Below are 22,998 nucleotides of genomic sequence, written 5' to 3'. Positions count from 1 at the left end.
ACATTTATCCAAATCTGACACTTTAGAGTAAAGGTAGAACTATTGCTTAGTTTAATAAACCAGTTTACAAAATGGTGGCAGGATTCCCCACCACTCCCATCCTTTTAAAGAAAGATTTGCATTCAGATTTGTTGCTCAGCCTGGTCAACTAACACAAATGATTTGGCTTGACCTCAAGCATTGTATCTCTTCACGCCTCCATACCCTCCTATGTAAAAGCAAACTGCAACAGTTTTCTCAGACTCATGACGTCTGCAAAAACATTCTGAAAACCCTTTCATCTACTTGGAACTTTAATCTTTTTATTTGCTCCTGAATGCAACCAAGATACTGGTCATCTGCACAATTGTGTCTATTCTTTGAAGTTTTAATACCATTTCTGCCATTAATTGCTTAAAGCAAGAAGATGATGGTTTAAATCTGAATCTGTACTGTGTATAAATGCTTATGTTGGCCAAATGGCAGGAGCAGTGCAAGGAAATGAATGAACAGGTCTTCCGTCCTTTGAAGTGTTGATTGAATGAGGAACACATGACAATAATAACCATGAACATGTATTTGTATGGTATTTTTAATCTAATAAAACATCCAATGTGTTTCACGGGCAATGTAAAACAAAAGAGAACACCCAAGGTCAGCAGAAATGTGGAAAAAGGTGTAGTTTTTTAAAGAGAAAAGTGTATTGGTTTGAGAGAATTCAATAGCTTCGGGGTCAAGGCTGAAGGCATGGCCACCAATGGCTAAGTGACTAAAATCAAGGATGCTCAAGAAGCCAGAATTAATGGAGGGTGGCTATCTCAGGGGGTTGTGCAGCTGATGGGATTTACATGGATAGGGGTAAGACCATGAAGGGTTTTGAAGACAAGGGTTCAAATTTTTAAAGTGTTGCTTAACAGAGAGCCAGTGTAAGTCACTGAGCACCTGTTAAGCAGGACTTGGTGCGAGTAAGTTCATGAGTAACAAAGGTTTGAATAGCTTCAAGATTACGCAGGGTGGAACATGGTGGGCCGGTCAGGAATGCATTAGATGTTTAGAGTTAACAGGCATGGATGAGGGTTTCAGCAACTGATGAACTGAGACAGTGGCAAAGTTCATAGAAGAAATCATAGAAACCCTACAGTGCAGAAGGAGGCCATTCGGCCCATCGAGTCTGCACCGACCACAATCCCACCCCACATATTTTACCCGCTAATCCCTCTAACCTACGCATCCCAGGACAATTTTTAACCTGGCCAATCAACCTAACCCGCACATCTTTGGACTGTGGGAGGAAACCGGAGCACCCGGAGGAAACCCACGCAGACACGAGGAGAATGTGCAAACTCCACACAGACAGTGACCCGAGCACGGGAATCGAACCCGGGACCCTGGAGCTGTGAAGCAGCAGTGCTAACCCACTGTGCTACCATGCCGCCCTGTTGGCTGATGTTATGGAGGTGGAAATAAATAATCTTTGCGATGAGGAGAGCTTCTGTGTGTAATTATGGAATCTTTAATTGGACAACGACTGTATTAATATACCACCTTTAGCATGGTAATATGTACCAAAAAGTATTATGCAACCAAATCTTATACAGACCACAGATGGCCAAAGTTTTGGTCAAAGAGGTCAGTCTGAAGGAGCATCTTAATTGGGTAGAGAAAGGTGGTTAGGGTTAGGGAAGGAATTCAAGAGCTTGGTGCTGTGGCATTTGAAGGATTAGTGTCAATAGTGGAGTGATTAAAATAACAAAAAATGCAAGAAGCCAGAATTGGAGAAACACAAATCTCAGAAGTGTGTAGGGTTGGAGGAGTTTAGAGATAGTGAAGGATGAGGTCATGAAGGAATTAAAAACAAGCAATATTGCATGGGCCCCAATGCTATTGATCAGTGAACACAGGGTGAAGGGTCCTGGCATTGGATTTTTGTATCATCATCTGCAGACCGTTAAAATAGGTGGACAAGGCTCGGATGCAGAAGTCCAGCCCCCATTTCCCACAGACCCAATTTTTGCTGGTAGAGGAAAGGGACAGGTGGTGGAGAATTTGAGTTCGCATGGACAGTATGATGGGTGCACCCCCAGAGAGAAAATCACATGTTTTGGGGTATTTTTTACTGAGGTGGGTCCAGCAAGTCGGGGATGTTAGGATATGGACATCAGCTTAACCAGGAGAATGAGCGGCCTTGTTTGAATATCTTAGCTGAAGTCTGTCACCTCCGATAATACAACATTCCATTAGTACTGTACTCGAGTGAAGTAATGAGCTCAATTTCTGAATGGAACCAGAACCCTGTCGACTGACACAGCAACAAGAGTGCTATCACTGAGAAATGGCAATTAAGAGTGGCGTTGGAAGTGGAACCGTCTCTTCCCAGCTCTCAGCTCCAGTTTTTCAGATCAGTTTTCTTCAATTCTTTTGCCCGTTTTCTGTCTCCCCAGACCTGAGCACTGTGTAACTTCTCCAGCATCACATAAGTGACTCTCATCAGTAAAATACCTAAAAGCTGGCACATTATTCAACTGCTGGCCATCATCTCACTCAGTGCCAAATATATATCTCTCATCATGTCAACAGAATTCTGTTACCTTACCCAAGTGATAAGTAAAATGAGTGAGTCTAGATGGTGAGGGTCATGCAATTATTAAACTGTGGCATTCATCACAGCTGAACCTGGTGTCAGTGACATCCACACGTGCACTGACCTTTCAGCAGAGCCACAATGGTACTTCTCCCTCTCTAGCCTTGAGTTATGTTAGCACATGAATTGCTGTTAAGAATTAATTCTGTAGTAATAGTATATGATTTGATTTGATTTATTATTATCACATGCATTAGAATACAATGAAAAATATTTTTTCTTGGATGCTTATACGGATTGTGTCCATCTCCAATAACTGGAAACATGTGCTATATTTGTGTAGAAAGCTGTGCAATATGTGAAATAATTAATTCGTATCTCAAAGCAGGTGCCTGAATGCTGGGGGACATAATCATAGAAACCCTACAGTACAGAAAGAGGCCATTCGGCCCATCGAGTCTGCACCGACCACAATCCCACCCAGGCCCTACCCCCATATCCCTACATATTTACCCGCTAATCCACACATCCCAGGACACTAAGGGGCAATTTTAGCATGGCCAATCAACCTAACCCGCACATCTTTGGACTGTGGGAGGAAACCGGAGCACCCGGAGGAAACCCACGCAGACACGAGGAGAATGTGCAAACTCCACAAAGACAGTGACCCAAGCCGGGAATCGAACCCAGGACCCTGGAGCTGTGAAGCAGCAGTGCTAACCACTGTGCTACCGTGCCGCCCAATGAATGAATACATGTAAATCTCTTGTTGGGTGGAGGTTTTGTGCAAAGATCCTTTGTCTGATATTAGCTGCCTGGTAGGATGGACTGTTGTTTAACATGGAGGTTAGGGCTCTTGCATTTCTGATGCATTTGTGCTTGCTCTTTGATTCTGGTGGTTGGAACTGCATAGACCCAGCAGAGGTGGCAGCACAATGATACACAGTCAGGATGGAGTTGTTCCGGGAGTCGAATCTGCACCCCATGAAGTCTCAAGGAATGATGAGTTAGTACTCCTCCATTTTGAACCCCAATTGGAAGAAACACTGAGGATGGCAAGGGCAGCGAATGTACTGTGGGTGGAGCATTTCCATGTCTATTACAAAGTGTGGCTTGGTAGCACCACTAGAGACCAAGGTTGCAGAGTCCTAAAGGACATAGCTGCTGGACTAGGTTAAAGGCGAGGGAACCAACCAGAGGGGGGAAAACCTATTTGACCTTGTCCTCACCAATTTGCCAATTGTAGATGCATCTGTCCATGGCAGTATTGACCACCTCACAGTCCTTGAGACCCAAGTCCCACCTTCATATTTAGGATATCCTCCATTGTGTTATGGACTCTACCACCGTGCTAAATGGGGATAGATTTTAAACAAATGCAGCACACCAAAACTGGGCATCCATGAGGCGCTGTGGGCCATCATCAGCAGCAGAATTGTACTCAACCGCAACAGGTGGAGGAGGTGGTTAAGAAGGCGTATGGTGTGCTGGCCTTTATCAATCAAGGGATTGAGTTTAGGAGTCCAGGGATAATGATGCAGCTATATAAGACCCTCATCAGACCCCACTTGGAGTACTGTGCTCAGTTCTGATCACCTCATTACAGGAAGGATGTGGAAAAGATTGAAAGGGTGCAGAGGCGATTTACAAGGATGTTGCCTGGATCGAGTGGCATGCCTTATGAGGATAGGCTGAGGGAGCTCGGTCTTTTCTCCTTGGAGAGATGTAGGATGAGAGGAGACCTAATAGAGTTATATAAGATGTTGAGAGGCATAGATCGGGTGGACTCTCAGAGGCTTTTTCTCAGGGTGGAAATGGCTGCTACGAGAGGACACCGGTTTAAGGTGCTGGGGGGTAGGTACAGGGGAAATGTTAGGGGGAAGTTTTTCACACACAGGGTGGTGGGCGAGTGGAATCGGCTGCCGTCAGTGGTGGTGGAGGCAAACTCAATAGGGTCTGTTAAGAGACTCCTGGATGAGTACATGGGACTGAATAGGATGGAGGGTTATAGGTAGGCCTAAAAGGTAGGGATATGTTCGGCACAACTTGTGGGGCTGAAGGGCCTGTTTTGTGCTGTAGTTTTTCTATGTTTCTACCACCAAGACAGGGGACCAACCCTGGTTCAATAAAGTATGAGGGAGGGAATGCTAGGAGCAGCACCAGGCATACCTAAAATGAGATGTCAACCTGGTGTGTGAAGCCTAGGTATGTCCTGTTTATAAAAAGCAGGACAACCTCACTCCAAACATTTACCACACCATCGGTCTATTTTTGATCATCAACATTGTGATGGAAGATGTCATTGACACTGCTTTGAAGCAGCACTTATAGAATCTTAAAATCCCTACAGTACAGAAATAGGCCATTTGACCAATCAAGCCTGCCCAACAATAATCCTACCCAGTCCCTATCCCTGTAACCCCGTGTATTTACTCTGCTAATCCCATTGACACGAAGGGGTCATTTTTTTTTGTATTTTTATTCCAATTCAATCAAATCAAGTCCAATTCAGAGTCTCGACAAGTTGAGACATTCCTGATCCAAGCTGACAAGACAGGGCTCTCACCTCCTGTCTTGGGCTTGATCTACATGATCCAAGCTGATTGGAGTAGGCATAGCTCCTCTTCCAAGGCTTGATCTCATTTGCATCTTAGCCAAAAGGCCAAGATGCCGCTTTTAAAAATTGCTTCAAGTGAAGCTAAAATGTAACCTAATGACTTCAACCAAGCACAGCATGTCGATACTACACTTGATCTTAGCCAAGTCATTTAAGCATGGCAAATCAACCTGACACCCACACCTTTTGGATTGGTTGACACAGTGGTTAGCACTGCTGTCTCACAGCTCCAGGGACCCGACTTCAATTCCAGCCTTGGGTGACTGTCTGTGTGGAGTTTGCACATTCTTGGGGTTTCCTCCAGGCGTTCCAGTTTCCACCCACACTTGAAAGATAAGCAAGTTAGGTGGATTGGCCATGCTACATTGCCCCTTAATGTCCCAAAATGTGTAGGTTCGGGGGATTAGCCATGGCAAACATATGGGTTTACATGGATAGGATGGGGGAAAGGGCCTGGGTAGAAAGTCTGTTGGAGAATCGGTGCAGACTCGAGGGTCGAATGGCCTCCTCTGCATTGTAGGGATTCTGTGAAACTGGAGCACCCAGAGGAAACCCACACAGATACGGGGGAACATGCAAACTCCACACAGTTACCCAAGGCCAGAATTGAACCTGGGTCCCTGGAGCTGAGAGGTGACAGTGCTAACCGCAATAAATAGTAATAACCTGCTCACTGACATTCAGTTTGGGTTATGCCAAGGTCACTCAGCTCCTGAACACATTACAGGCTTGGTCCAAATGTGGACAAAAATGGTGAATTCCAGATGTGAGGTGAGAGTGACTGCCCTTGACATCAAGGCAGCATTTGACCGAATGTGGCATCAAGGACTCATCAGACTTGATGGGCTCAATGGCCTCCTGTATTGAAAAGTTTCTAAGACTCTGTGAAGGAGCCCTAGCAGAACTAGGGGAATCAAAGGGAAAACTGGCTAGTGTCTTGCCTGACACAAAGAAGGCTGATTGTGGTTGTTGGAAGTCAATCATCTCAGTCTTGGGACTTCACTGCAGGAGTTCTTCAGGATAGTGTCTTGGGCATAACCATCTTCATTCCGCTGCTTCATTGATTACCTTCCCTCCATTAAAAGAATGCTGCTGATGATTTTCAGCTGCATTCATGACTCTTTAGATACTGAAGCAATTGCATGTCCATTTGCAGCAAGACCTGGACAACATTCAGGCTTGGGCTGGTAAGTGGCAAATTACATTCGCGCTACACAAGTTCTGGCAATGGCTACTTATATAATCATAGAATCTAACCATCTTACCTTGACAGTCAATGGCAATACTATTGCTGAATCCCTTACTATCAACATCCTGGGGGTTGCCATTGATCAGAAACTGAACTGGACGAGCCATATTAATACTGTGTTTACAAGAACAGGTCAGAGGCTAGGAATCCTGTGGCGAATAACTCACCTCCTGACTCCCCCTAAGCCTGTCCACCATCTACAAGGCACAAGTCAGGAGTGTGATGGAAGATGAAATACTCTCCATTTGCCTGGATTGGTGCAACTCGAACAACACTCAAACGCTACACCATCCAGGACAAAGCAGCCCACTTGATTTGTTCCCCATCCACCACCTTAAACATTCACTCTCATCACCACCGATGCACAATGTCAGCAGTATGTGTACCATCTACAAGATACACTGCAGCAACTCAGCTAGGCTGCCTTGCCAGCATCTTCCAAACCCACGACCTCTACCATCTGAAGGGCAAGGGCAGCAAATGCATGGGGGCACCACTACCTGGAAGTTCCCCATCAAGCCAAAAACCACCCAGACTTGAAACTATGGCCAGAATTCTCGGCCGTTTGTGCTGGCGAGATTCTCTGGTCCTGCCAGCGGTGTAGGATAGCTTCAACGGGAATTTTTATTGACAGCAGAGGGACTAAAGGATTCTGCTGCCAGCGAATGATGAGTTACCTCCTGCTTCTGAGAAGAACTCTGAGGGGAGGCCAGAGAATTTTGCCCTAAATCACTGTCACCAGGTCAAAATCCTGGAATTGCCTCCGTAATAGCACTGTGGGTGTACGTACACTTCATGGACTGCAGCGGTTTAAGAAGAAATCTCACCACCACTTTCTCAAGGGCAGTTCGGATGGGCAGTAAATACTGTGAACAAATAAAGCTGTTTTTTTTTTTAATATACTTTTCCAATTCAATCAAATCAAGTCCAATTCAGAGTCTCAACAAGTTGAGACATTTCCAATCCAGGCTGACAAGACAGGGCATGCAATCCTGTACCCTGTCTTGGGCCTGATCTACATGAGCCAAGCTGATTGGAGGAGGCGCAGGTCTTCCTTCTCCAAGGCTTGATCTCATTTGCATCTTAGCCAAAAGACCGAGATGCCGCTTTTAAAAATTGCTTCATGTGAATATGAAGCTTAAATGCAACCCAGTGGCCAGTACCAAGCGCAGCATCAGCAGACCACACCTGATCTTAGCCAAAAGGCCGAGGGACCATGGTAAGGTTAATGTGTTTGGAAAACATTGCTGTGGGTTGGGATGAAATTTTGCTGTTCCACAGTGCAGGATCCTTTGACTATTCTCCACAGAGAGGATCTGGAAAACAGTTACTTTTGATGTTGAGTTCTTAAAAGTACATTATGTTTCCTCCGATTTTTAAAAAAGATTTTTGAGACTAAAGGTAGTTGAGAGGGCAATGAGCTAATATTATTTTCAGTAGATTGAATAATCAATTCTTGGACTCTCAGCCATTTAAAAATACTTTAAACTCATTGGCTGGATATTTCCCATTCTTTGGCGAGATGGCACAGCGGGTGGGAAAAATGGGATTGCCCGGTGGCTTTTTCCTCTATATTGTTCAGCTCATAACTAGAAAAAATGCAGGGGTTGGTCTCGCTGACAGAGTGGACCCTGATTGAGCCAGCCGATATGAATATAAAAATAAATTAAACCCCCCCCCCCCAACCAACCATGGAGTGGCAGTGCCCTCATGCCGATGTGTATGGATTATGTAACAGAGGGCAAAATTATTGCGCATTGAGGCCTGATAATCAGATGTTAATGTAGTATAACAGGGATCCTGACACTGAATGTCAGAAGTTCTGTTACATCATTGGCAGGGGGAGCGGGGACAATCGCAGCAGGTAATCGCTCCAGCGTAAATCGTATTCTGGGCCTCCCGCAGAATTTTCCACTCCTCACCAAAAACAGGAGCAGGAAATCCCCCTCATTATGTTTGATCCTTCTCTGTCTGTGTGTATTGAGAAATAAATCTCAGACACAGACATAAGCATGCAGTAAGAATTTAAAATGGAATGCTGTTGCAGAGTAACTTGGCCCATGAATGTTACACGAAGATTGGAGAGCATTGTCAGAATTAATACTGTTCCATAATATAACCGGATGTTCGCTTGGTGTCTTCAGAAATTGAAGAAGCATACGAAATACATAAATATCCTATTGGAGTAAAATATTGAGATGTTATCTTTGCACCCTGGACTATATGATTGTCTAAATAGAGATAGGGCAATGCAAATCAACTCCTAAATCATAAAACTCTCATTGCATCAGGGAGAATCTTATGGCACCAAATCCATGAAGGTAAATTTGTAACAGTTACCCATGCTGCAGGTTAAATCACTGGATTAGCACACCATTTTGTTTTAAATTTCTCTTGTTCAATCAATGTTCTCAGCTGTGAAATAAGTCTTGATAGAAATTTCACTTTTTTTCAACAGATCGACAAATATCTGTATGCTGCGCGTCTCTCAGATGAAACTTTACTTGATGTTATGGCGCGATTCAGGACCGAGATGGAGAAAGGACTAGGACGGGACACTAATCCAACAGCAACACTCAAAATGTTGCCTACCTTTGTACGATCAACTCCTGATGGAACAGGTGAGATGTTTTTTATACTGGACATATCGTGCCAGTAGGTTCTGCCACTGTGCCAGCGGTGTGCTCATTTTACCAGACAAAGAATGTTAGAAAAATTGACAATGAACCGAGGACATTCAGGACACTTCTTTGTAGTTACAGTTTCAAGGAGGATACCCTTCGTAATCTGCCCACTAGAAATGGCATAACTCTTTCTTTGGTGTTAGGGCAATCTTTCTATTCAGCCATGTGGCCTGATATTTAATTAATAATCAGATTTTTATTCATAAATAAATAAAAAGTGGCAAAAAATTACCAGAGCAGATTTTATTAAATTGCAACTAAATTTATGATTCCTCAGATCATAAAATAATATTTGGGTATGTTTCACCTTTCTATCCAGGTGTAAATTCAGCTGGCTGTTTGCAAATCAACTTGATTTCTATTTCCATTGTGGAAGAGGTTTATATGACAAATATCATGTTAGCAGCTACAGAGTGGGTGCAGAGTCACTGTGATAAAGGTGCTCCTGGGGTTAGGTTGGGAAATCCAGGATTCTGAATCGGCAACAATGTGAAAACAACATTAAATGTCCAAGCTGGGATGGTGTGTGACACGTGATGTTCCCATCACGATGTGCATACATAAACCATCAAATAATCTTGGTGATGGAGGTGTCGTGCGTGGGTGGAGTTGCTGCAGCTTTTCTAATCGATTGTGCTAGTGATGGGGGGAATGGATATTTGACTCCGGTGGTCAGGGCATTTGTCAAGATTACTGATCAATGGTGGATGGTGTTGAGCTTCTTGAACAAAAACAGAAAATGCTGGAAAATCTCAGCAGGTCTGACAGTATTTGTGGAGAGAGAATAGAGCCAATGTTTTGAGTCTGGATGACCTTTCATCAGAGCTTCTTGAATGTTGGTATAGCTGTATCCATTTAGCCAAGTGCTGGTTAATTCAACACGACGGACTTGAGTCTTGTAAATGGTGGAGAGGTTTTGAGAAGTCAGAAACTCACTGATTACATTGTTACAGCTGTTGTCTGGCTTACGTTGTTTCAGAGGAGCTATGATTAGAGCTGTTCACTGTGGAATTATCAACTGATCTTACGACAGAGAAAATCAGCAATGAAGCAGCTGTAAGTGGTTGAATCCTTCTCTGGGGAACTCGTGTACTAATGTCCTGGGGCGGTGACAAATGGTCTCTGAAACCAAGGCCATCTTCCTTTATATCAAATATGAGAACAACTACTGGAGAATTTTCCCTTTGATTCTCATTCACCTGAATTTTGCCAGTGCGCAGTCAAAGACTGCCTGATGCAGAGGGCAGGTTTTTCAACCTAATGCCCAGTGGGAACTAATACAAACTCTCATTACATTCCAAATATATCAGTGTTGGAGAGAGCACAAGATTGGCTGGTGAAACAAAAGGGAATGGTCAAACTGATTCAGTGATGCTTTGGCTGAGATTAACATTACATAACTGAAGCAATTGTGGATTTTAGACAGAAGTGTCAGAGCTTGCTGTGTAGCCCTGAATGGGGCTTGCATTCCAACCATTATTTTGTAAATTGAGTTTGTATCTTTATATGCCCTGTTTGTGAACAGAACTCCCACTCACCTGATGAAGGAGCAGCGCTCTGAAAGCGAGTGGCTTGTGCTACCAAATAAACCTGTTGGACTTTAACCTGGTGTTGTGAGACTTTTTACTGTGTTTGCCCCAATCCAATGCTGGCATCTCCACATCATAGCCCTGAATGGGTACAGCCTTTGTAGCTGTAACATGACAGAGGATGAAAGAACTAACCTACATTCCAAGCATGGGTTGGCAATCTGATGCAAGACATTGAACCTAATGTTGCCAACTTGCCAGATAGAAATGCTAGAAGAGGAGAGCTTTAGTTTCCCTCATCTGTTGATGATTCCAATTTCACCTTTTTACAGTATGGCTGTGATGAAACATTGTCATTTTGTTTCAGATGCACAATCTGCATGTGAGCCTTGGTTGGGTGAAAGCACTTTCGCCATCTAGATTGCAGATTCAAATTCCAGTTGAAAGACTTTAGTACATAAAAGCATGGCACTCAGAGGGGCAGTTAAGAGTCGAACACATTGTTGCAATGTGCCCTCTCAAATGGCCGTGCAAGCCATGATATTAGAGATTGGTGACAAGTGCTGGCCTTGTCCATGCCCATATCCCATGAAAGAATAAATTATTCTCAATTCTATGCTCGCTCAACATCAATTTGTCATCAGGAGTGGAGGTAAATGGATAGTACAGGAACCAGAGTCAAGGTTGATTTTGGTCCGTGCTCCCCAAAATAGCGTCTCATCTGCCACCTCTGTTAAGGTCAATTCATTTTGTTTGCTGTCACTGTAGCATTAACTGAGCCATTGGCCACTGCCTTGCTTCTTCTTTGGTTTTCTTGAAGCCTCCCTTAGTCCATGTCTCAATGTTATCCACCTAACCAATTTTTCTTCTTACTCTTCTGTTTTTACCCTGATTTCTCATTCAGTTGTTGCCTGGCTAAGGTTGTCAGGTTTTAGTTTCCAATGTCCATTCTTGGCTACCTTTTTCTGTCTAACTCTACTTAGCAGCCCTTTTCTACTCTTGATCTGACCCACTCAACTGTCTTTCTGCCCATTCAGCTGATTCTGAGCATTCTCCACATACCTACATTCCACAAGTTGTTACCATTAAGTAATTAGGAGAAACCTCTCTACCCGGGGAATGGTGAAAATGTGGAATCCGCTACAAGTAACTGAGGTGAATAGTATCAATACATTTTAGAGCTAACAACATAAGTACATGAGTAAGAAATGAATAGATGGTATGTTGATCAGATGAGGTGAAGTAAGGGGAGACTGATATGGAGCATAAGTGCAGCAAGTTGGGCCAAATGGCCTGTTTCTGTGCAAGATAGATTATTTATTAGATAAGGGTATTATGGGGGATGAAAGTAAATTGGGTAAATGGAGTTGAGATGTATAGTTCAACTATGTAATTGAATAGTTGAACAGGCTCAAAGGCCTGCTCCCAAAATACATCCAATATATCTGAGTAGGTTAATAGATCAGGACAGTCCTGCAATCAGAAGATTAAGAAATTGTATCCTCTGTTGGAATAAATTACCTGTACAATCTTTTGCAGTTGTAAGTTTGAGAAAATGTGCAAAGACCGCAGGTGAATTGTCAGCATTTGTTTCCAGGTTTGGACTGAATCTTTGGACCCCACTGAGGGTGGGAGAGGAGGGCCTGGAATCTGAAAACAGCAGCCAGTGTGCCAGATTCCTGACTTTGTTCTCAGTGCTATATGTTTTTGCAAAGGCGCTTTCAGGGCCAGCTCCATTCCCTACCAATTCCACTTATTATTAACAGCATTAACCACAGTTTTAACTGACAGAGATTTTACATGCAGCCTTCAACTGTCAGAGCAGTTTAATTGCTTGGTAGTCGGCCCCCAGTGTCAGGCCAAATGGGGATACCATTTCAGGCAATCCTACAGGCCATCCCTCCCTATCTGGGTACAGGGATTCCTGCTCCCACAGTGGCAGTCTGGCTGTTTTTTTTCTATTGTAGGTGGAATGAAGTTAGTGAGACTGCACCTCCGTTTTGAAGTCACCTCTCAGTTACTTACCCTCCATTGCAGCTTGCTGCTCCTCTCAAGCTGCAAGTCGCTTATTGATCCTCGAACTTTGAGAGGCTACCTGCCACCCTAATTGGATAGAAGCCCTGCTTCCATTCCAAATAAGGGCAGAATGCATTATAAATGCTGCTGACATCCTGATGGGCATTTTCAGCAGATGGGGCCCCTGTAGGTTAACATGCAAATAGTCACATGATTCCTGTAGGTGAACCAATACCTTTATAGGGTGGCACAGTGGTTAGCACTGCTGCCTCACAGCGCCAGGACCCAGGTTCGATTCCTGGCTTGGGCCACTGTCTGTGCGGAGTCTACACGTTTTCCCCAAGTTCTCCCCGTGTCTGTGTGGGTTTCCTCCGGGTAGTCCAGTTTCCTCCCACAGTCCGAAAGACGTGCTAGTTAGGTGCACCCCCCCCCCCCCCCCCCCCCCCCCCCCCCGTGTACCCGAACAGGCGCCAGAATGGCAACTAAGGGATTTTCACAGTAACTTCGTTGCCTACTTGTGACAACTAATAAATAAACTTTAAAATGTTGTAAGATTTACCTATAGTGTCAGGTGAATGTAAGACAAATATTTATTGGGATCCTCTGCAGTGAACAGAGATTTGGCTGAGCGCCAAATATTCCATTCTCGCTGGCAGCAGCGACGGGGCGCAAACAGCTGAAAAACTCCAACCATTGTTTAGGTATGGTTTCGTTTCATCAATTAGATACTTGGCTCAGTAACCTGGAATATTTTCATTTTAAAGAGGGTTCATTACTGTTAACAATGTTATATAGAGAACAGAAATACTGAAGCCCTGCAGCCTGATACTGTCTGAATGCTGCAGCAGGTGGAAAGTGTATTGCCTGAATTGTTTGGTGAACCAATTTGCTAAAGATTGTCTAATATTGCCTGTCTGCCTCTGTTGTATAGGTAGAAAGCTATGTTTAGCTCATTAGCCTTCTAATCACATCCCTGTTGTGCTTGGGCAAACAAGTCAAAGATAGCTGTGATAGCTGGTGATCTTGTTCACCCATTTCCACTCTCAAAAGGTTATAACTAAGTTAATCAATGACCAGCCAGCATGGATTTTGAAAAGATAGAATGGAATTCAACAACCTTAGAATCATTGGATAGTCCTCTGATGTAGCATCCTATCAGTCCCGCTCCCTGGCTGTTTCTGTAAATCCTGCAGATTTCTCCCCTTAAATCCTCTTTCCAAAAGTTATTTTTAAATCTGCTGCCATCACCCTTTCAAGTAACTCCTGATCATCATAATTTGTGTAAAATACATTCTCACTTCACCTCTGGTTGTTTTGAATCCTTATAGAATTCTTCAAAAAGAGGACAATTCAAGGAAATATGGTCAATATGAAAACCATTTGATAATGTTTCATGTAAGAGATGTATGGGAAAGATGGCAAAGGGAAATCAAGAGAATAAAGGAGGCAAAATGCAAAGGATAAGACTGAAAGGAAGTTTCTTGGACTGAGTGGATGTGGCAAATTTCCACATCCACTCATGGTGTGCATTGGCTCTGTTCTTATTTCTATATACAGTGCCCACCACTTACCCAATCCTGGACATGCCAGCCTCCTACATCATATAAATGACACTGACCATTTCCAGTTACCGTAGAAGTCAATTACAGAGGCGGTGCTTAAACTGTATTAACCTGGCCAGCTATCTCGAGCAGCTGCTCAAAGAAACTTTCTGTTTGCTGAACATTTGTCCCACCCCGCCATCCCTTACTGTCCCTGCTGCTTACTCTATAACAAGGTTTGCATATGCTGAATTCACCCCCTTATTAAATATTCATTTCTGAAAGACATTCACAAATGTGGTGGCAGCAGGAACTTTGAAATTCACTAGGCCGTTCATAGGGTTTTCCTTTCTTAAAATAAATTATTAAGGATTCTGATGGATTTGACAGCCAGCAAATATAGCAGCCAAATCTTGTTAGTGTGAATGTAGTCGTTATATCCAACACAGACCACAAGGCAGTGCTCCTGCAAAAACTGAAGCAGGACAATCCATCAAAGAGAGTCGTGCAATGTTGGTCTGAGGAATCGGATGATCGCCTACGGGGCTGCTTGGAGTCAGTGGACTGGTCAGTATTTAAAAACTCTGTGACCAGCCTGAACGAGTACGCCACTACAGTAACTGACTCCATTAGTAAGTGTGTAGAAGACTGTGTGCCAAAGAAGCAAATCCATGTGTTCCCAGCCAGAGACCATGGATGAACAGGGATATCCGCTGCTTGCTGAAGTCCAGGTCTGAGACGTCCAAGTTAGGCGACATTGACCTATACAAGAAAGCCAGATACGATCTAAGGAGATCCATCAAAGATGCCAAAAGAAAATACCGGACCAAGCTAGATGCCCAGGCTAGCCACACCGACCCCCGCCGACTATGGCAAGGTCTGCAAGACATAACAGGATACAAGATGAAGGCATGTAAAATTGCCAGCTCCAACGCATCGCACCCTGATGAGCTCAATGCATTCTACGCCTGTTTTGAGCAAGAGGTCAGCGAGAGCATGCCCTCCACCCTGGAAGCCCTGGATGAACCTGTATCTGGGGTCACCATTGCAGATGTCAGAGCAGCTTTCTTGAAGGTCAACCCACGGAAAGCAACTGGCCCAGATGGGGTACCTGGACGTGCATTCAGATCCTGCGCGGATCAGCTAGTGGGGGTATTCACAGACATCTTCAATCTCTCTTTACAACAATCTGAGGTCCCTATCTGCTTCAAGAAGGCGACTATCATCGCGGTACCTAAGAAAGACTAAGCAGCATGCCTTAATGACTATCGGCCGGTGGCTCTGACATCCATGGTTGCAGGATGGTCACGACTGGGAGTTAAATATCCAGGGGTAACAGACTGTTCGGAGGGACCGACAGGAAGGTAAGGGAGATGGTGTAGCTCTGATATTTAAGGATGACATCAGCGCAGGAGTGAGAGATGATATAGGTTCTATGAAAAAAAAATGGTTGAATCCATTTGGGTTGAAATTAGAAATAGGAGAAAAAGTCACTGATGGGTGCAGTCTATAGGCCACCAAATAATGACATCATAGTGGGGCGAGAAATAACTGATGCATGTAAAAATGATACAGCAATTATCATGGGGGATTTTAATCTACATATCGATTAGTCAAATCAGGTTGGTCAAGGCAGCCTTGAGGAGGAGTTCATAGAATGTATCCGCGATAGTTTCCTTGAACAGTATGTAATGGAACCTACGGGGGATCAAACTATTCTAGATCTGGCCCTGTGTAATGTAATGAGACAGGAATAATTAATGATCTTGCAGTTAGAGATCCTCTCAGAAGAAACGATCACAGTATGGTTGAATTTAAAATACAGATGGAGCGTGAGAAGGTAAAATCCAATACCAGTGTCTTGTGCTTGAACAAAGGAGACTACAAAGGGATGAGGGAGAGGGTGGCTAAGGTAGACTGGGAGCAAAAACTTTATGGTGGGACAATTGAGGAACAGTGAAGGACTTTCAAAGCGATCTTTCACAGTGCTCAGCAAAAGTATATACCAGTGATAAGGAAGGACTGTAGAAAAAGAGATAACCAGCTATGGATATCTAAGGAAATAAACGAGGATGTCCGAGGTAGGTTCTTTACTCAGAGAGTGGTTGGGGTGTGGAATGGACTGCCTGCTGTGATAGTGGAGTCGGACACGTTAGGAACCTTCAAGCGGTTATTGGATAGGCACATGGAGCACACCAGGATGATAGGGAGTGGGATAGCTTGATCTCGGCACAACATCGAGGGCCGAAGGGCCTGTACTGTGCTGTACTGTTCTATGTATCAAATTGAAAGAAAATGCATACAAAGTGGCAAAGATGAGTGGAAACCTAGAGGATTGGGAAATCTTTAAAGGTCAACAGAAAGCACGAAAAAAGCTATAAAGAAAAGTAAGATGGATTATGGGAGTAAACTAGCTCAGAATATAAAAACAGATAGCAAAAGTTTCTACAAAACAAAAAAGCGTGGTTAAAGTAAACATTGGTCCTTTAGAGGACAAGAAGGAGGATGTAATAACTGGAAATGAGAAAATGGCTGAGGCATTGAACAGGTATTTTGTGTCGGTCTTCACAGTGGAAGACACAAATAACATGCCAAAAATTGATGACAGGAAGGATATGGCAGGTAAGGACCTAGAAACTATCGTTGTCACGAAGAGGGAGTGTTGGGCAAGTTAATTGGGCTAAAGGTAGACAAGTCTCCTGACCCTGATGGAATGCATCCCAGGATACTAAAAGAGATGGCAGGAGAAATAGCAAATGCCCTAGTGGTAATTTACCAAAATTCGTTGGACTCTGGGGTGGTTCCCGCAGATTGGAAAACAGCAAATATGACGCCACTGTTTAAAAAAGGATGTAAACAAAAGGCGGGTAACTATAGGCCGGTTAGCTTAACTTCTGTAGTAGGGAAAATGCTTGAATCTATCATCAAGGAAGAAATAGCGAGACATCTGGATATAAATTGTCCCACTGGTAAGACGCAGCATGGGTTCATGAAGGACAGGTCATGTTTACTAATTTGGTGAAATTCTTTGAGAACATTACATGTGCAGTGGGGAACCTGTGGATGTGGTGTATCTGGATTTCCAAAAGGCATTTGACAAGGTGCCGCACCATAGACTGCTACATAAGATAAAGGTGCACAGTGTTACGGGTGATGCATTAGCATGGATAGAGGATTGGTTAATTAACAGAAAGCAAAGAGTGGGGGTAAATGGGTGTTTTTCTGGTTGGCGATCAGTGACTAGTGGTGTGCCTCAGGGATCAGTGTTGGGACCGCAATTGTTTACGATTTATATAGATGATTTGGAGTTGGGGACCAAGTGTAGTGTGTCAAAATTCGCAGATGACACTAAGATGAGTGCCAGAAGAATGAGGGGAGATCTTATAGAAACATAGAACATAGAAAAGCTACAGCACAAACAGGCCCTTCGGCCCACAAGTTGCGCCGAACATGTCCCTACCTACTAAGCTTACCTATAATCCTCTATCTTACGAACTTCCATGAACTTATCCAAAAATCTCTGAAAAGACCCTATCGAATCCGCCTCCTCCACCACTACCGGCAGCCGATTCCACGCACCCACCACCCTCTGAGTGAAAAACTTACCCCTAACATCTCTGTACCTACTCCCCAGCACCCTATACCTGTGACCTCTTGTGGCAACCATTTCAGCCCTGGGTAAAAGCCTCTGAGAATCCACTCTATCAATACCTCTCAACATCTTATACACCTCTATCAGGTCACCTCTCATCCTTCGCTTCTCCAAGGAGAAAAGACCTAGCTCTCTCAATCTATCCTCATAAGGCATGCCACCTAATCCAGGCAACATCCTTGTAAATCTCCTCTGCACCCTTTCTATGGCTTCCACATCCTTTCTGTAATGAGGCAACCAGAACTGGGCACAGTACTCCAGGTGGGGTCTGACCAGGGTCCTATACACTGCAGCATTATCTCCCGATTTCTAAACTCAATTCCTCTATTGATGAAGGCCAGTATTCCATACGCCCTCTTAATTACAGCCTCTACCTGCGACGCTGCTTTGAGCGTCCTATGAACCCGGACCCCAAGTTCCTTCTGATCTTCCACACTGCCAAGCGTCTTACCCTTAATATTATATTCTTTCATCCTATTCGACCTGCCAAAATGAACCACCTCACACTTATCTGGGTTGAAGTCCATCTGCCACTTCTCCGCCCAGTCTTGCATCTTATCTATGTCTGGTTGCAACTGCTGACATCCCTCTACACTATCCACAACACCAACAACCTTTGTGTCATCAGCAAACTTGCCAACCCATCCTTCCACTTCCTCATCCAGGTCATTTATAAAAATCACAAAGAGCAAGGGTCCCAGAACAGATCCCTGGGGCACTCCACTGGTGACTGACCTCCATGCTGAAAAAGACCCATCTACAACCACTCTTTGCCTTCTGTGGGCAAGCCAGTTCTGAATCCACAAAGCAACGTCCCCTTGTATCCCATGCCCCTTCACTTTCTCAATAAGCCTTGCATGGGGCACCTTATCAAACGCCTTGCTGAAATCCATATAAACTACATCTACTGCTCTTCCCTCGTCTATGTGTCTAGTTACATCTTCAAAAAATTCAGTTGGGCTCGTAAGGCATGATCTGCCTTGGACAAAGCCGTGCTGGCTATTTCTGATCATACTATTCCTCTCCATATGTTCATAAATCCTGCCTCTCAGGGTCTTCTCCATCAACTTACCAACCACTGAGGTTAGACTCACTGGTCTATAATTTCCTGGGCTATCTCTTCTCCCTTTCTTGAATAACGGAACCACATCCACAATCCTCCAGGACCTCTCCCGTCTCCATTGATGACGCAAAGATCATCGCCAGAGGCTCAGCAATCTCTTCCCTCGCCTCCCACAGTAACCTGGGGTACATCCCATCCGGTCCCGGCGATTTATCTAACTTGATGCTTTTCAAAAGCTCCAACACATCCTCTTTCCTAATGTCCACATGCTCAATCTTCTCAGTCCACTGCAAGTCTGCACTGCAACTACCAAGATCCTTTTCCACTGTGAATACTGAAGTAAAGTGTACATTGAGTACCTCTGCTATTTCTACCGGTTCTATACGGACTTTCCCACCGTCACATTTGATAGGTCCTACTCCTTCACATCTTATCTTCTTGCTCTTAACATACTTGTAGAATGCCTTGGGGTTTTCCTATATCCTGTCTGCCAAGGCCTTCTCATGACCCTTTCTTGCTCTTCTAATTTCCCTCTTAAGTTCCTTCCTACTAGTCGTATACTCATCTAGATTTCTAACATAACCTAGCTCCCTGAACCTTTTGCAGGCTTTTCTTTTCTTCTTGACTAAATTCGTTACAGCTTTCGTGCACCATGGTTCCTGTAACCTACCATAACTCCCCTGTCTCATTGGAACGTTGCTGTGCAGAGCTCCAGACAAATTTTCCTTGAAAATTTGCCACATTTCTTCTGTACATTTCCCTGAGAAAACCTCCTTCCAATTTATGCCTCTAATTTCCTGCCTAATAGCCTCATAAATGCCCTTATTCCAAATAAACACTTTCCTAGCTTGACTGATCCTATCTCTCTCCAATGCTAATGTAAAGGAGATAGAGTTATGATCACTATCCCCAAAATGCTCTCCCACTGAGAGATCTGATACCTGCTCAGGTTCATTTCCTAATACCAAATCAAGTACAGGCTCTCCTCTTGTAGGCTTATCCACATACTGTGTCAGGAAGCCCTCCTGAACACACCTAACAAACTCCTCCCCATCTAAACCCCTTACCCTAGGGATATTCCAATCGATATTTGGGAAATTAAAATCTCCCAACATATAAGATTATGAAGGGAATGGATAAGATAGAAGCAAGGAGGTTGTTTCCACTGACAGATGAAACTAGAACTAGGGGGCATGGCCTCAAAATAAGGGGAAGCAGATTTAGGACTGAGTTGAGGAGGAACTTCTTCCCACAAAGGATTGTGAATCTGTGGAATTCCCTGCCCAGTGAAGCAGTTGAGGCTACCTCATTGAATGTTTTTAAGGCAAGGATAGATAAATTTTTGAACAGTCATGGAATTAAGAGTTATGGTGACCGGGCGGGTAAGTGGAGCTGAGCCCTCAAAAAGATCAGCCATGATCTTATTGAATGGCGGAGCAGGCTCGGGGGGGCCAGATGGCCTACTCCTGCTCCTAGTTCTTATGTTCTTATCCATCATTATGAAGTGCTTCGAAAGGTTAGTCATGGCACGAATCAATTCCAGCCTCCCGGACTACCTGGATCCACTACAGTTTGCCTACTGTCGCAGCAGGTCCACAGCAGACGACATTTCCCTGGCCCTGCACTCAACTCTGGAACACCTAGATAACAAGGAACCTTTGTCAGACTCCTATTTATTGACTACGGTTTAGCCTTCAACACTATTATTCTCATGAAATTCATCTCCAAACTCCACGGCCTGGGCCTCGGCGCCTTCCTCTGCGACTGGATCCTGAACTTCCTAACTCACAGACCACAATCAGTAAGGATAGGCAACAACACCTCCTCCACGATCATCCTCAATACCGGTGCCCCACAGGGCTGTGTTCTCAGTCCCTACTATACTCCTTATACACCCATGACTGTGCAGCCAAATTCCCCTCCAATTCGATTTTCAAGTTTGCTGATGACACCACCGTAGTGGGTCGGAGCTCAAACAATGACGAGACAGAGCACAGGAATGAGATAGAGAATCTGGTGAACTGGTGCGGCAACAATAATCTCTCCCTCAATGTCAACAAAACTAAGGAGATTGTCATCGACTTCAGGAAGCGTAAAGGAGAACATGCCCCTGTCTACATCAATGGGGACGAAGTAGAAAGGGTCGAGAGCTTCAAGTTTTTAGATGTGTAGATCACCAACAACCTGTCCGAGTCCCCCCCATGCTGACACTATAGTTAAAAAAGCCCACCAACGCCTCTACTTTCTCAGAAGACTAAGGAAATTTGGCATGTCAGCTACAAGTAGCGCGCGGAAGGTTTAAAAAGCAGGCCGCTCTATCCAGCGGGCAGTGTTGTGAGCGGGCGGCGAGTGAGAGGGAGCAGAGTGGGATGCCTTTGGCTCAAACAGGCTTCAGCGTGAACAGGCAGAGGCGAGGGCAGGTTCCGGTAAGTTGTTGTTGTTTCTTCAGAGTAGAAAGAATGCCAGGCAGGATGTTAGAATGCATCTCTTGCAGGATGTGGGAAGTCAGGGAGACCTCCGGTATCCCCGACAACGACGCCTGCAGGAGGTGCATCCAGCTGCAGCTCCTAACAAACCGCGTTAGGGAACTGGAGCAGGAGCTGGATGACCTCCGGATCATTCGGGAGAATGAGGAATTTATAGATAGTAGCTTCAGGGAGGCAGTTACGCCAAAGGCACAGAGCACAGGTAATTGGGTTACCGTCAAGCGAGGGAAAGAGAAAGGGCAGGCAGAGCAGGGTTTCCTGTGGCCATTCCCCTTCACAACAGGTATACCAATTTGGATACAGTTGTGGGGGATGCCTTACCTGGGACAAGCTGCGGCAGCCGGATCTCTGGCTCTGAGTCTGGTCCTGCAGCGCAGAAGGGAGGGTGGAAAAAGAGGAGAGCGGTAGTGATAGGGGACTCGATTGTCAGAGGTACAGACAGGCGGTTCTGTGGTCGTGACAGAGACTCCCGGACGGTTTGTTACCTCCCGGGTGCCAGCGTCAGGGATGCCTCTGATCGCGTGCACAGCATTCTGAAGTGGGAGGGTGATCAGCCAGATGTCATGGTACGCATCGGTACCAATGACATAGGAAGGAAGAGTGAGGAGGTCCTGAAGTCTGAGTATAGAGAGCTTGGTAGCAAGTTAAAAAGCAGGACCCCGAGGGTAGTAATCTCAGGATTGCTACCTGTGCCATGTACCAGTGAGGGCAGGAGTAGGATGCTCGGGCGATGAACACATGGCTGAGGAACTGGTGTAGGGGGCAGGGTTTCAGATTTCTAGATCATTGGGACCTCTTCTGGGGCAGGTGGGACCTGTACAAGAGAGACGGGTTACACCTAAACTACAAGGGGATCAGTATACTTGCAGGGAAGTTTGCTAGTGTTATTGGGGAGGGTTTAAACTAGATTTGCAGGGGGATGGGAACCAGAGTGCCAGAGCAGATAGTGGAGCAGGGGTGAAAATAAATGATAATAGTTAATGCAAAATCACAAATAGAAGGATTGTGTGTGGTGGTAATAATCTTCTGAGGTGTGTCTATTTCAATGCCAGGAGTATTGTGGGGAAGGCAGACGAGCTGAGGGCGTGGATCGACACATGGAATTATGACATTATAGCCATTAGTGAAACTTGGCTACAGGAGGGGCAGGACTGGCAGCTCAATGTTCCAGGGTTCCGATGTTTCAGACGTGATAGAGGCAGAGGGATGAAGGGTGGGAGGGTGGCATCGCTAGTCAGGGAAAATGTTACAGCAGTGCTCAGGCAGGACAGATTAGAGGGTTTGTCTACCGAGGCCATATGGGTGGAGCTGAGAAACAGGAAAGGTATGACCACATTAATGGTGTTGTATTATAGACCACCCAATAGTCAGCGAGAATTGGAGGAGCAAATCTGCAGAGAGATAGCTGACAATTGCAGGAAACATCAAGTTGTGATATTAGGGGATTTTAATTTTCCACATATAGATTGGGACTCCCATACTGTTAAAGGTCTAGACGGGTTAGAGTTTGTAAAATGTGTTCAGGAAAATTTTCTAAATCAATATATAGAGGTACCAACTAGACAGGATGCAATATTAGATCTCCTATTAGGAAACGAGTT

At 44.7% G+C, this 22,998-nt stretch overlaps 1 protein-coding gene across 2 annotated transcripts in view; it reads left to right on the top strand.

The window, feature by feature from the left end:
- hk1 (hexokinase 1) overlaps positions 1-22,998 on the top strand; it is a 135,408-nt gene that overhangs the window by 13,745 nt on the left and 98,665 nt on the right. The window contains exon 1 of one of the 2 annotated variants that reach the window (XM_078223678.1): positions 8,886-9,047. The exons of the other annotated variant lie outside the window; for it this stretch is intronic. Within the exon in view, the coding sequence (XP_078079804.1) occupies positions 8,939-9,047 (109 nt within the window). The 5' untranslated portion in view covers positions 8,886-8,938. Of the gene's footprint in view, positions 1-8,885; positions 9,048-22,998 lie in introns of those variants that run through there. 2 annotated transcript variants of the gene reach the window in all.

This window comes from Mustelus asterias, chromosome 11 (genome assembly GCF_964213995.1).
Source record: "Mustelus asterias chromosome 11, sMusAst1.hap1.1, whole genome shotgun sequence".
Classification (NCBI taxonomy): domain Eukaryota; kingdom Metazoa; phylum Chordata; class Chondrichthyes; order Carcharhiniformes; family Triakidae; genus Mustelus; species Mustelus asterias.
The sequence above is the reverse complement of the archived record's forward strand: the minus strand, read 5'-3'. Positions and strand labels throughout refer to the sequence as shown.